Here is a 14,339-nt window from a genome sequence, read left to right as displayed (position 1 = left end):
AAAAGTTTAAAATTAATTATTCTAAAAAAAATTACATGAAAATTTAATTAAGTATAAGAAATATTAACTTAAACTAGATATTTTTGTTTATAGCAAATTTAAGTTTAAATTTAATCTTTTTGTAATTGAAGCCTCTTTCTAAGACGAGCCATTCAAAGCTGCAATGCAAAACAAAGAAAACCCTAAAAAAATGATCAATATTTGCATTAAATTTCCTCCTGAGGCAAGATTTAACAAAAAACTATATAAAAATACAAAGAAAAAACGTACAGGAAGGATCACCAATGTCAAAAATATTTTTTAAAAATAGAACAAATATTTTACTTTAAAAACATGATTTTCTTAAAAAATCCACAAAATTAGGAGTTTTTACTCTAAAAGCAAACCAGTTTAGAGAACAAGAACAAAGCTCTGATGTGTCTGTTGATATGAAATGATAAAGTCATGATTATTCCTGTAGAAACTGAGCAGGCGGTTGGTTGCAAAGTTGACAGAAAGTCAGACTTTTTGTCATTAAAACAGAGCTGATCAGTTAAAACTAAGCAGGGATTTAGGAGCTTTAGGGTCTTTCTTTGCAGATGATGTTGTTTGGCCGATTCAAGCTGGTCCCCAAAGTAAAGGAGTTATATCTGGGTATTTATACTGTTATAGGTCGATTCGATTAAAATTTGCATCAGATGGATCGATTTGATTGGATCACATTAATTGATTAATCAATTAAGTCATTATAGAAATGAAATAACAAAAAAGCAAGCCTGAGTTAACTAAAGTGACATAATTTTGGGGGGGATTCAGAAAATCCAGATTCTGAAGATGTTTGTAGCAGAAATTATTTTTTTCTAATTACCTACAGATCCCTAAACCGGATCCATAAAGATCACAGGTGTCAAACTTAAGGCCCGTGGGCCGAATTTGGCCCGCCAGATGGTTTAATCTGTCATGTTGTGAAGAGAATAAAATAAATGGATGTTGGGGGAAAAAAAGAGTAAATTTCTAGCCTTTTCCTGTGACGAGTTATGGCTCTTAAAAAAAAAAAAAAAGATTTAAAAAAGCGCAATTCCGCCACTAGGGAGAGCAAAGGAAAACAAACAGGTGCAGCATTTCTTTGCAAGCACGTGCCACTTCTGAGGAAGATGCAAAAATGAATCTTCTGTTTTAGTAAGATGCATTTTATTTTTAATCCTTTGGCCTATATATGAATAAATGTTTACTGATAAGTGGCTAGGCTACTAAATTGTGTTTAGAATTTTATCTAACTGAGAAAATTCAAAACTAAAATAAAACTACAGATTACAAATTGACCATAATTGATTTTGCTATTATGTTACTGGTCCGGCCCACTTTAGATCAGACTCTGAACCAAAATGAGTTTGACACCCCCTGATATACATGTAAAGCTCATCTTCAGCCACATGGGGGAGCTGTGGTTCCGTTTTAATCCACTGCTTCCCAATCCACAAAGAGGAGGAGAAAAAAAAAAGAGAATTCCTGAAACTTCTCAAACTTTTGCAGGAAGCAGCGAGTTTAATGAGCTCAAAGCGGCGCGCTCGCTCCCTCCTGTCTATTTTATTTAACAGTTTGTGTTTCTGTGTGAGTGAGAGGAAGGCAGCAGGCCGCCCTGCTGTCGACAGTCAAATTAGCTCCAACAACACTAGCTTCTCAAATCTTTAAATAAGCAGCTCATCTGTTCAAAGTCCTGCTCTCTTAACTCCAGGTTCATCCTGACCTCATCAAACTTTCTGTCACTCAAAAACGACATTTCTTAATTCAAAACCTCATCAAATATGTTGAATTTTGGCACTTTTGTGATTGATGTGTGACACAGACTTCAGACCTCATTCCTAAAATGTTCCCAACAAGTTCAAGCATGGAAGAGGACGGCAGCAGGACTACACTTCCATCCGCCGCACATGCACGAGTGGAAAAAACAAAGTTTTCTACCATCTGGTCAATCATTATTCATAGCCAGGCGTAAACACTAAGACGTGCTGCTGGGCATGTGCTGCAGAGAGCGTGTGAAAGTGAACAAGACTGAACACCAGGCAGCACAGACGACCCGCCGGAGAGGGGATCTTTCAAATACTGACTTCTGCAAGCCAGGAAATACATTCACAACTAAAAAAAAATACAAAATGGCATTTATAGAGACATACATGAAGGAAAATGTGCAAAAGATTGACATTTTTTTATCAAAAATGCACACCCTAGCTTAACAACTGACCATATTTTAATAAAAAATTGAAAATCCACAAACAAAACCTCCATGTTTCTCTGATTTCCATTGAAAGAAAACCTCAAACAAACACCAAAAGGTTTAAATTTGTTTTTTTAGACTTTTAGCGTCTCTGCATCAGGATTCCTCTGAGGGATTAATTACCAGGAAAACACAAAAGTGAGAGAAATACAACAGAAAAATGATTGCTGCACAACTTTCATGCTAAACTTTAAAGAAAGAGAAAAGGAGAAGGAACGTCTTCCTGAAATCATATCCAGGCATCGGCAAAATTCTGGGTAATAATTAAAAAAAATCTAACTTTTAAATACCTTTAAACATATATATTCAACTTAATGTTTCTTTGTAAATTAAACAAACACCAAACCATAAAAGAAAATCCAAAAATACTCAGTGTGGGTTGTGCTACAGTCTTAATTTTCAGGAATCACTCCCCTTTTTAACACTTTTAATCATTTTAGAGAAAACGTTTCATGTAAATAATTAGAAATTCTTAAGTTTTCCTTTAATGAAAGAATTCAGAACTTCGTTAATGAGTCAAAAATATTCAATGAGATTGGGACATTTGAGTTTTTTGCATAAAATTCTGAGTTTTTTTTTTTCGAAAACTTCAATAATTCAATAACAGAAAACATCATTCTAATTTAGAAATTGTATGTTTATGTTTAAATAAAGTTTTGTTTTGAAGACCCACTCTGATCTTAATGGAGTTTTTGACGTATTTTTCTGATTATGGAGGATATATATTAAGAAAATTTAAAAAAAAATTACATTTCTTAGTGTTTCTTTATTCAAATTGTTGTGAATCAGGAGCAGATAAAAAAATGACATTTGAAAAAGAACAAATTTATGATGTAAAAAATCACAAGCTTCCTGCTCTGCTCCATTCTGATGCATCATGCATCCACAAACATCCATGAACGTCTTTGTTTTCCTCGTCTGATATTGATCATCATTTTTTGTTTTGTTTTATGGTAGCTTGGGGGGGGGGGTCTTTTTAAAAATAGACCAAAAGATAATTGGAGTGGGACTATAAAACATGCGTAAAGTTCAATGTTTCCATTCAAAACTGTTTCAGATTATTTCACATTACGCCATTTGGTCCACACTATTTCTTTTCTTTTCTTTCTTTTGTGTTTTTTTTAACTGTATAGCTGTTTCAGCTGGAATGCATGAAAAACATCCATTCAACCATGTGACTTTTACAGCAAATCAAACAGAAAACTCTGGTTTCATAGTTCACTTGAAAGTGGACCCCGGCACGGTTCAGAAACACTGTGAATGCAAACCAAACTGTACTTATTCAAAGGAAAAAATAATGCAAAAATCAAATATTTCAGGGAGAAATAAAAACTACCTATGCAACTATGATCAATAATAAAAAGGTAGACAGTAATGAGCAGGTGAAGGCGCACGTGCCCACTTCCTTTGCCTTTTTTAGTTTTCCTTAAATCTCCAGATGTCTTGGAGGTGTTTTGGTGAAGCAGCTCTTGTTGTTATGAAAGAGCTCGTTTCCAGTGACTTGTCGTCAGTGTGAGGCGCGTGTGCGTGCGCGCGCTCCCTCCCTCCACCTCTGCTTGGCTGTCAGCTCCTTCGACCACGTAGCAGCTTCCTGGCGGCGGCAGCAGCCTGTCTCTGCTCTCTCTCACACGCACTCACGCACGCACCCGCACAGGCTGACACTCGCAGGCTCTGCAGCCCATGTAGACGCACGCAGCTCCCGCTTTTTGGATTGTAACACCGAACCGGACCGGAGCGGCTATGGACCTCTTTGAATTCGACTTTTTCCGGGACTGGGAGCTGGAACAACCCTGGTGAGTCTCGCGCACGCCGGCGAGGTGAGGTGAGGTGCACGCATGGAGGGGGGGTCCGTGCACGAATAGGGGTTTTTACATGTGGGGGGGCTGAGTCCGGGTCCCGGAGCAGAGCGCGTTCCTTTGTCAAAAACCGGGAGGCGTGCACACGCACGTGCGCCAACACGACACCGGCTTCTTGCAGGATGACATTCATCCAGGCTGGATGGGGATCCGCGGCGCACGGATGAAGCGCGTCCGTGCGTAAGTTTGGAGGAGAAAGGCTTCCATCCGTGCGCGCAGAGTTTGTGTTTGCGCACTACAGGTGCCGCCGTGATTTATGGGACACCCACGAACACGCGCGCAGTGAAGTTGTGGTGATTTATCGTCGCGCGCGCAGCGTTGATCCATCTGTGTTAGGATGTTATTAAACACTCAGACTGCGTTTGGCTTCACGGATTCTGATGATTCTGAGCTGGGATGATGAAGATGAGGAGATCTTCATCAAAGCACAAACAAGTTTATGAATCAAAAATGTCTAATTGTGGGTTTTCTTCTGCAAACTTTGAAGCTCTCAGACCATTGTGTGCAAAGTGCTCCACACTGTGCCATATTGCTCTCACTCGTCAGGGGAGTCATTTTCTGTCTGGATGAGACATAAGAACAAAGACCCATGAGAGGAGAAGTGCTTTTAAGGCTTTTAACACTCCATTGGTCAGAATTATGCATTAAAGATCGACAAAGGTTAAATCAAACTGCATTTTTTTGGGTCACTTTTTCAGTTTTTATACTTGCCTGATGAGACTGTGGGTTTGTGAAAAGCTGCAGCTTTTAAATTCAATCTAATTTTTATGAAACATAATAAGAAAGAAAAAACGTAGACTCAAGGATGAAGAAAATATCTAATAAGATACAATCCCTAATCTAGGATGCACTGACTCAGGTACCACTGTAATCCAGCAGAAACATTAGTATTGTCCTGACTTTACTGTCTTGAACCCTTATCTATCTTAAAACCAGGGTGAACATCTACACTGTGAATGCAGACAGTTACATAAATCATAAAAAGTTGCAGAAAAAGCTCCTTTTAATTGGAGTAGTCCATTGACGATCAAATAAATACTTATCAACTATTTCTTGAAGCAACAGCGCTCCCATAATAGCAGCTGTTTTAAGTCAGAAAGTCTGCTCTTAAAAGTGCAGTGTGAAAGCAAAGCTACATAAAAGTGTGGATTTTTTTCTAGCAATCAAATCGTAATTTGTGCCACGCTAGTCAAAATGTGCAATCATTGTTGAAGTACTTGAAGCTACTGTATATGTGATTTAAATAAATTAGTAAATAAATAGCAACGACCACTAGAGGGTGCTGTAGATGAGTGAATCAGTATTTACTAGTGACAGCAATGCAGAAGAAGACAGGAAAGAATTCAACGGATTGTTGGAATTATTAATTTGTTGCGCTAAAATGCTAGATTCTTCTTTTGTTAAATGAATCTAAACAAATATAAATGTGTTACACAGTGAAGTGTGTGTATATTCAGTCTATTCTGTTATTATGATTTGCCTTTTAAGATGTAATCACGTTCTTGGATCAGTATTTTGCGACTTATATATGTTTTTTTTCTTTATTATGCATTTTTTGGCGTTTGTGACTCATACTTTGGAGTGAATTATACTCCGTTAATTGTGGCGTGCAGTCCTATCAAAGTAATTAAAATATAAAAAAATATTGTTTTAGATCAACCAGCAACTTCCGGACTGAAGCAAAACAAAACTAGCTGAAATCAAGTCAGTTCACTAAGTTAACACTAGAGGGCGTATTACCCAAACAAAAGCTTCAGAACAGTAAAAAAATATTTACAAACTTGCTCCAAAATCCTTTGTTGTACCAGAGTAAAATATTTCTAAAATTTATAACCATCAAAATCCTTTTTTTAACCTCAACTGACCAACATGGTGCACAATCACATTAATAATTTATATAAAAGTAAAAAGAATAGTTAGGAAAAAGTGACTAACCAAACCTTCAATGGTTAGCATCGTTGTCATTCAAAATTTAACATAAGATTTCCAAAATTTAATTAATTTAAATTTGGTTTAAGACAAACAAGACATGAGTTCTGGAATAAATCCTTGGAAATTTGTAAATGTTTCAGTGAAGCTTTGCCTGTTTTTTTTTTGTTTTTTTCCAAGACAATTACCACATAGTTTTGACTTTGTCTTTACATATTTGGGCAATTTAGTAATTTTGACTTGTTTGATCTTTTGTCTTAAAACATAAAAAAAAGACTAAATATCAATTTTTGTGATTCTAACAGTAAAAAATATGACAAAACTTGATGTCTGCAATTGATTTTTTTGTACAGCTTCAGATTTATAGTGAAATTATCGTGAAAAATAATGAAAAATATCTGTAAAAAAGGAGTGGAAGTTACACTAAAAAGATTGTAATAAAAAAGTAGTATGAAAGTTAAATTATAAGAGCAAATTACGGTATACCGTAGAAAAAAAGTGTTAGGGTTAAGACAGAAAAAATGTTGAAAAATGTTTACTAAATTTTAAAAATAATCAGAAAATGTTCTAAAATGCAATTAGATTTGCATTTATATTTAATAAAAAGAAAAAGTGAATTATTACATAAATGGGGTGCTGCATCTTCAGCTTTGAATGGCTTAGTTGATATGTTAAATAACTTACTTTTTTCTTTTTTTTTTTTAGAAATCATGGAAGTTGTGTTTGTAGATTAAAATATTAATTCATAAACACCTCAAATTGCTGCTTTTTTCCTCACAGTTCATGTTCAGGAAAACAAGAACAAAACCTTCTGGAACGTGGCTTACGTCTTCATTTTTCCTGACTTTTCCAAACACTCGGGAATATGTGGAGTCTGACCCGCTGAGGCCGAGCTGACCGGGTCATGGAAACACATGACTTAATTCTGTAGCTTTCTTTTTCATTTTCATGGGATCTTTTCTGGCCCTGTGGTTTAGAGGCGCTCTGGTTCTGGCCGAGCTTCTTCTTCAAACAGAGGGAAGGTCTATAAACCAGCCGGCTTCTCCTCATTCGGGGAAAAAACACAAACATGGTGCCGTTTTGAATTTGAATTCCAGCTGGGAGAGTCTGAGAGAGAAGTGACACACACCGCTGCCCCCCCCCACCACGGAGGGGCTCGGGAGCAAGGTACTTAACCCCCCGCTGGTGGAGAGGAGCTGCCCAGGGCTCAACAACTCGCTGAGGGCGTCTACACGTGTAACCCTTCCACTGCCAACACTCCATTACGGCAGTCAGCAGGTCCTTGTGGGAGCCTGGAGAGGTTTCCTCACAGATTGCTGCTGTTTTGTTCTTCTCCAGTCGGAGCCGATGACATGTTTTGTGCACAATCAGGTGGAGCTGCAGTTGTCGGACCGGCGCTTTCATTTGCACCGATGTCCTTGTTCCAGTGTTCAAGTGCAGGTGGAGGATTGATTTATTGAGCGAGTTCGGCCGACTCCGCGGTGATGGATGCCGGTTTGCCGACTGTCATCTTGTTAGTGTTGGGCTTTTCTTTAGTCCACCTGCTGTATCTATAATCATAATATCTTTGATAGACGATCTACCTGTCAGCATGTTGACGCCTTTTTGAGCCGGAAAGGAGGTTTTTTAGCTTCAAGGTAGTTAAAGTCCCACTATTTGCCACATGACTAGGTGTGGGAAATTTGTTGTTTGACCCATCTCGTGGGGGGCGGTGAGCTGCAGACACAGCCACGCTTGGGAACCATTTGGTGGCTCAACCCTCCAATCCAACCTCTTAATGCTGAGTATCAAGCAGTGAGGCACTGGGTCCCACATTCAGTCTTTGGTATGACTCGGCTGGGATTTGAACTCATGACCTTCCAATCTCAGGGAGGACACTCCACCATAAGGCCACTGAGCTGGTATGGCTTAAATGGGATTCATGCCTTAGTCACAACTGTGCTTACAAGGTAGACTCGGGCTGTACAACATTTTAAGATCGTTGACCTCTCAGTAACCCATGGAGTGAAAATCTTCTTCCTTTTTCCTATGGGCATGCTGCAGGCTACAGGTTGTAGTGAACACTGGAACAACTTGCAAGGGTGAAGTAGGTGATACGCAGGCATGTTATCGCGTGTTATGAAATTTTATTTTGAAAGTACAACAGAAGCTTTCATTTTGATTTTTGTTTCGCGTTTTTCCTGCTTTTTGCAGCAACATTGATGCGTCAACGGACTTAGATGTAGAATTCCCACATAAAGCTTGCGTTTCTGAGTTGTAGACGTGACAGAGGCGATGTAAACTTTCTATTTGATGAATTGTTTTTTGTGTCAACGCAACAAAGACAGATCAGTGGAAATCAGCCTCGACTGTTAGAAATTAGAACTTATGTATCACCTACACACTCTGTGCATGCAGCATTCACACCTGGACAGTAAGGGGTCAGAACGGGCAACTTACTAACAACTAGAACAGGGCTAACTACGGCCATTCGTGGCCCGTTAAGCTACTTAATCTGGCCCGACAGACTGGAATAAATCATATTAATAATCCTTATTAAGGCTTTGCTTTCCCTGTAAATCTGGAGTCTCTCCATAGATGATGCACTACAAATCGATTGACCTTTGTTTTGGTGCAGAAAGTTATTTTGCATTCATGTGGTACTGGAAATGTTATTTTTGGGAGTCGGACGTCATTTTTCTGATCATTCAAACACCACACGAACGCTCCACTTCTCTAAGTTTGCATTTTACCTGAGGTTTATCAACTCATTGGTGCAATTTACTCTAAAATGGGAACAAAAGCCAGAGTTTTGAATAAAAAACTCCAAAATATTCTGTTTTAAGTAAATATATTTAAATTTTCAATCAAAATTAAAGCATGCTTTTGTCCAGCATCCATGTTATTTCTTTCTCTAATGAGGTATAGATAACCAAAAGACTCTATGCATCCGCTCCTGGTCCGGCTCGTGTGTCAAAAAGTCACTTTTGCCAAGGGCGTCCTGCAGCCCAGGGCCGGGCCTTCATTCATACATAGCTACGCACCTTTCTGCAACCATTTTTAGGCTCTATGTACAAAACGGACAGCTGAAAGTTAAACCAGGTCGAACCTTGACCAATCAGGAGCTCGGATTTAGTTATGACATATATATGGTGTCCCCTTTAATTCACGATAGTATCATCTGTTTCAAAACTGGAGGAGAAATTAATAATTGCATTTTGTGATGTAGATTATGATTTTATTGTATGTTTATTTTTTTGCCATTATTAATCTCACAAGTTTCGTGCAGGTTAGATTGGGTTATGAAGTGTCAACCTTCCAAAGGAGGGATGGCAATGACAAAAACTGATGCTCACTTTGATCTAATCCAGATGACAAAGAAATCACCCCAGAAAGAGGGAAAGAAATGGAAAAAAGACAGAAATGACGTGTAAACTCAATCCAAATCCAACTTTTGTCTGCAGCTAAACAAACATCAAATCCAGAGCAGTTCCACCTGAAATTCCTCCTCCTCACCAACGGGTCCAAAAGCTGCTTTGATGTGACTCACTTCTAATAAATATTCAAATGAAATGACCACAGGAGATGAAAAAAAACTCAGAAGATGACAAAAAGAAGGTTATTTTAAATAGAATCCTTTCTGAAATCACTCAGATTTACATTAAAAGTCTGTTGATGTGACAGCAGATCTTCCCTTAAAGGAAGAAGAAAAAACAGAGTGAAAACAATCGTGAAGCTCCACGAGCCTTTGTTAAATCTGAACGAACACTGCAGGTCTCCTCCTCCTCCTCCTGAAGAAATACCCTTTCATCTCTTTTCCTCTTTGTTGCTCTTCCTCCTCCCTCCTCCTCCTCCTCCCATCTCGCCTCTTGTTTCATTCTCCTTCTTGCAGATCTGAAGGCTTTGTGTGATTGCAACAGGCCCGAATATTGTGCGCTCCTCACTGTAATTGCCCATCATGTCGCCGGCTAATCATGGCGGAGGAATCTGAAAGCGATCGCTTTGAATGTTAATTGACGCTGATGGTGATTGGTTGAACCATTTAAGTAGTTAATTAAAGAATTGATTACACATCTCGTCAGCGTGGAATGAGAAGATTCCAGCTGCGTGTTTTGAAGCCTGAAAGTTCACATCTGCAGGAAGACTCCCTGATTACTGTTATTTGTTTCTTGACTGGATCCGATCCCACATAGTTTGCATATTCGCTTGGAAAATGGAAGAGTCGGGGTAAAAGTGTCGAAGCGCCGCTTTCAGACCAGCCTCGCGTGAAATCGGCGGGAGAATGAGGTGGAATCTGGTGACAGTCGATTCATTCAGTGTTCATTCTCACAGTCCGACATTCAATCTGCCCGTCAATCCTCCCACCTCTCAATCAGCTCAGTCACACGTGCGAGCTCAATAGGCGCAAAAAAATCATTCATCATTCTGGAAGTTCTCTCGGCCTCAGCTCGCCAAACCAGCCTCCTCTCAGCGATACTTCACACCAGCTTCATCAGCGGCTGCAACGGCGAACCGCGACTCGTCCTGAGCTGCCAAGAAATCACAAACAGAGCGTGCTCTCCAAAAGTGACAGCAGAAAGCGCTGAAGGGAGTAGGGAAAAAAAAAAGAAAGAAGTCAGCTTCTGTCTCATGGTGGTGGTGCAATTATCCTGCAGGGCAGCAGAGCAGGGGATCTGTCAGCGAGGGTGAAGGAGGTAAAGAGTGAGCTCACCTGGAGTCTGTCACTGTCCGTGGTGCTGAAAGAAAGCTCTGATTACACAAACAAAAACATTTTAACTATCATAAACTGTCCTTTCATAATGACCTTTCTCTGTTTATTAAATCAAGTATTTTTTAGGTTTTTAATGCAAGTGTTATTCTTTTTGTAGTAACTTTCGCTTAAAATAATCATCTTTTGATCTATTTTAAAAGAGTTCTCAGCAATCTTTATTTGCTAAAATCCCCAAATCTGTCTCATTTTCTAGGACATGTTTTCTAAATACTTTCGGAATTCATGAGAAATTCATTTCTAAGTTGTGGGAAGAACAGATCAACCCCGCCCCCATCCCTCTCCCTGTTGCTGAGACTTCTGTTTAAGTCCATTCTAGCTAGCTTGTTTGAAGCTACATTTCTTGTCACTTCAGTCATTATTCCTTATAAAGAAAAAAGAAAAACTCAAAAAATCTCAGATTTAAAAAAAGGAAAAACATGTTTTGGTAGAAATTTGTGATGTCACAACCAGCTGATGAACTCAACACCCCAGCAAAGGTACCTGGAGCCTTGGGACAGTCTTTTAGACTGGATCATTAAATTATGAAATCATAGGGAAGACTGTTGACTTGATATATTGAGATAGGTTTTAATTATTACCCATTTCTTTTAAACCATTTTTACACAAAATGAGTGGTTAATTAAACTGTAAAAAAATAAAATAAAAAAATAAAAATTGAACTTTGGCCTCCCCCCAGTGGATGGCACCCTAGGCGACCGCCTAGGTAACCTAAGCCCAGGGCAGGCCCTGATTAAGACGGTCATTAGCACTCGTCACAAAGAAGTCAAGCTGCTAATGGTCATTGCTAAACAAGCTGGTTTTACATGTTTTAACATTTTAGCTTTAATTATAAAGTTTGGTGCACCAACGGCAGCCGGCAGCCCTTCACACCTCCATCCTAACATTACAGTGCAAGAAAATGGTGAGCAATATTTAGAGCTATCCAGCTGTACAGTTTTGAGCCAGCTTGGACGAGGGGCAACCCCGCCCCCTCTTCCTCTTTCTATTGCGGACCTTGTGGCCCGCCCAGTATATGTTCTTCATCACAAACAAGCTCTTTTTCAAACAAAATGTAATTTCTACTTCTGATTCACAATAATTTGAATAGAGAAATATAATTTTACCTTAATTCTCCATTCTCCATTTAGAAAATGTCACAAGAACTTGTTAAAAAACAGCAAAAGAACACAAGAATACACATTAATTGACTTTAACTGTGAAGGGAAATAGGAGCTTTTAGAACTTTTATTTAAAAATGGTGGATGATTTTCCATATGGGTTAACCAACATGAAGAGTCGTTTGTGGATTGTAATGATTTAACAAAAGCAGATTTATCATATACTTATGTTTTAACCAAATTTTTTATTCAATATTTAATTTAGATATGGTTTAAAAGTTGAGTTTCTAAATTTGTCTTTAAAATATGAAATAAAAGCAGTTAAATAAAAAGATCATCAATGTATAAATTATTAAACTGATAAATGAATTGATTGGTAGCTTAAAGATGGAGTTAATTTCTGAGCTGAGGCTTCATGTGGATTTGATGTCTTCCAGAAACATCAGCTCAGCTGCCAGCATGCATCAGTGAGGGCTGGCCGATGATCCGCTGCAGACTTTGACTGTGTATTTCTTTTTAAACTGTGTTCCAAAGAATGTAAAAGGATACAGATGTGTCTTTTTAGTGTGGAGGTTTTTGGCTATAAACATCGTCAAGATTCACAGCTGACATTTTCCTTCCAACTTGATTTGAGAATAACGCCGCAAACGTCAGTGTGGTCCGTCATGAAACAGTCTGTGGAGGAGAGGACCATCCGTCTTGAAGTGATTTTGTCAACAAAACATGCAAAAAGACAAACTGTGCTCGTATTAAGACAAAAACCATAAAACAGTCGGTGATTCTCAGTAAAACGGCTCGTTTTTGACGATCTCTTGTGTTTATATTGTGTCTGAAAAACTTTTTATAAATTAAATCCGAACATTTATGCAGATGTTCACTTTAGAAATTGGATTTTATTTTGTTCAGTAAAACAACTATTGATATAAACTTTTTAAAGTTGAGTTTTATTGCAGCTGTTTAGGCGAGAAATGTATTTTTAGGAGAGAAACGTGTTTTACTGTTTGTGTAGATTCTCTGTTGTTTGGTTCATACGGTTTTACTTTGTCCCTTTTTATTAAAACATTTTGATTTAATCAGAAAAACCATCATCGGCAATTCTGTTCTTTATCTAAAGCGTTTCATGAACAGATTTATGGTCAAGTTAGAAGATTAAAAGGAATGTATAAATATAAAAATAATCAAAGTGACAAACATTTTGAAAATGAAATTTTGACTAATAAAACTTAATGATTGATCTTCATTTAATAGAAATGTATTTCTGGAAAAAACGGCTTATCTTTAGTTATAAATTGTAAAAAAAAAACATATTTTATCTGTCTTTGCTCAGTTTTATTAGTTTTACTTGGGATGACCAAATGTCTCTTGAAGCCACTTTCTAGACCTAAAAATGTCACATTTTTTATTTATATTTTAGTCAATGTATTAATTAATGTTGAGTTTAACAGACCCACTTCAATGAAAATAGTGTTTTTCTGATGATGGAGGAAATAAATAAAGAAAATTAGGCTTAAAATGTGACTCACTTTTGAGTCGCATTAAAAAACAGGCGTCTGGAGGTAAAAAAATATTTTTTAATTCACTTTCTAAAAGTGATAACGAAGAGCCTGTTTGCACAGAATTTACTGTATTTTAATTAGAAAACAATTTGCTTATGATAATATCCATTTATTTGTAGCTGAATTGGGTGCAGGTCAAAGGAGTGAATGGAGCACTTACTTGAACTGTTGGGACTAATTAAAAATGTGTGCTTGAAGTGGCATTTTTTTTACGCATTTGGAAAAATAAACGTCTGGCAATGAGTCCGATTAGTTAATAAAATATGTGGCGTTTGTTCTGCTGCTCCAGTTCAGTGAGTCTGTCATGATATCCAGACGTTATGTTTATTCATTAGGATTTTTATTTCAATTAGAGCCCAAACTAAAACACTAACTGCTGGATGATGCAGAAATTTCACCGCGGCTGAAACGATGAAACCAGAATAATGGAAGTGACGGAAAACACAAATATATTAAGAGACGGTTTTGTCCTTAAAAGGCAAATTTAGTCTGATATTAGGCAGCTGAATTCATAAGTGGCCCCAGCTTATTAGCACACGGACACACATGCACACACACACATTTGTGCTTTGGAGGGCTTAGAGATTGAGCACATGAGAGCAGGAGACTTGGCAGTCAACACCAGGTAGCTTCTGCCCTCCTGCCCCCAAGATACCAAGACAATACACACACGCGTGTGTGCATGCACACGCCGGGTTCCCGGGTTGGCAGAGCCAACTGCCAGGAGGAGCACGGTGCTAAGGAATGATAACACACACACTCCTGGTTATTTTTTCCTGCACAAACGCACAGAGTCAGGGCTGAACCCGCTGATCCGGTAGGTTCTCTCCTCTCCGCTGTAGCTGGCATCAGTGATGCTGCTGATACCTGCTCTGAGTGTTTGAAAGCCGGGGGGGG

At 38.3% G+C, this 14,339-nt stretch overlaps 1 protein-coding gene across 3 annotated transcripts in view; it reads left to right on the top strand.

The window, feature by feature from the left end:
• The first annotated feature begins 3,564 nt into the window (after positions 1-3,564).
• Positions 3,565-14,339, top strand: part of aff2 (AF4/FMR2 family, member 2) — a 199,322-nt gene continuing 188,547 nt past the window's right edge. For 2 of the 3 annotated variants that reach the window (XM_024283313.2, XM_024283311.2), the window contains exon 1: positions 3,571-4,047. In XM_024283313.2, coding sequence (XP_024139081.1) covers positions 3,995-4,047 — 53 coding nt within the window. In that variant the 5' untranslated portion in view covers positions 3,571-3,994. Of the gene's footprint in view, positions 4,048-14,339 lie in introns of all 3 variants that reach the window. The other variant, XM_036214109.1, reaches the window with a different exon arrangement.

Source organism: Oryzias melastigma, linkage group LG10 (genome assembly GCF_002922805.2).
Source record: "Oryzias melastigma strain HK-1 linkage group LG10, ASM292280v2, whole genome shotgun sequence".
Taxonomy (NCBI): Eukaryota; Metazoa; Chordata; class Actinopteri; order Beloniformes; family Adrianichthyidae; genus Oryzias; species Oryzias melastigma.
Note: the sequence above shows the minus strand (reverse complement) of the source record. Positions and strands in the feature narration are given on the sequence as shown.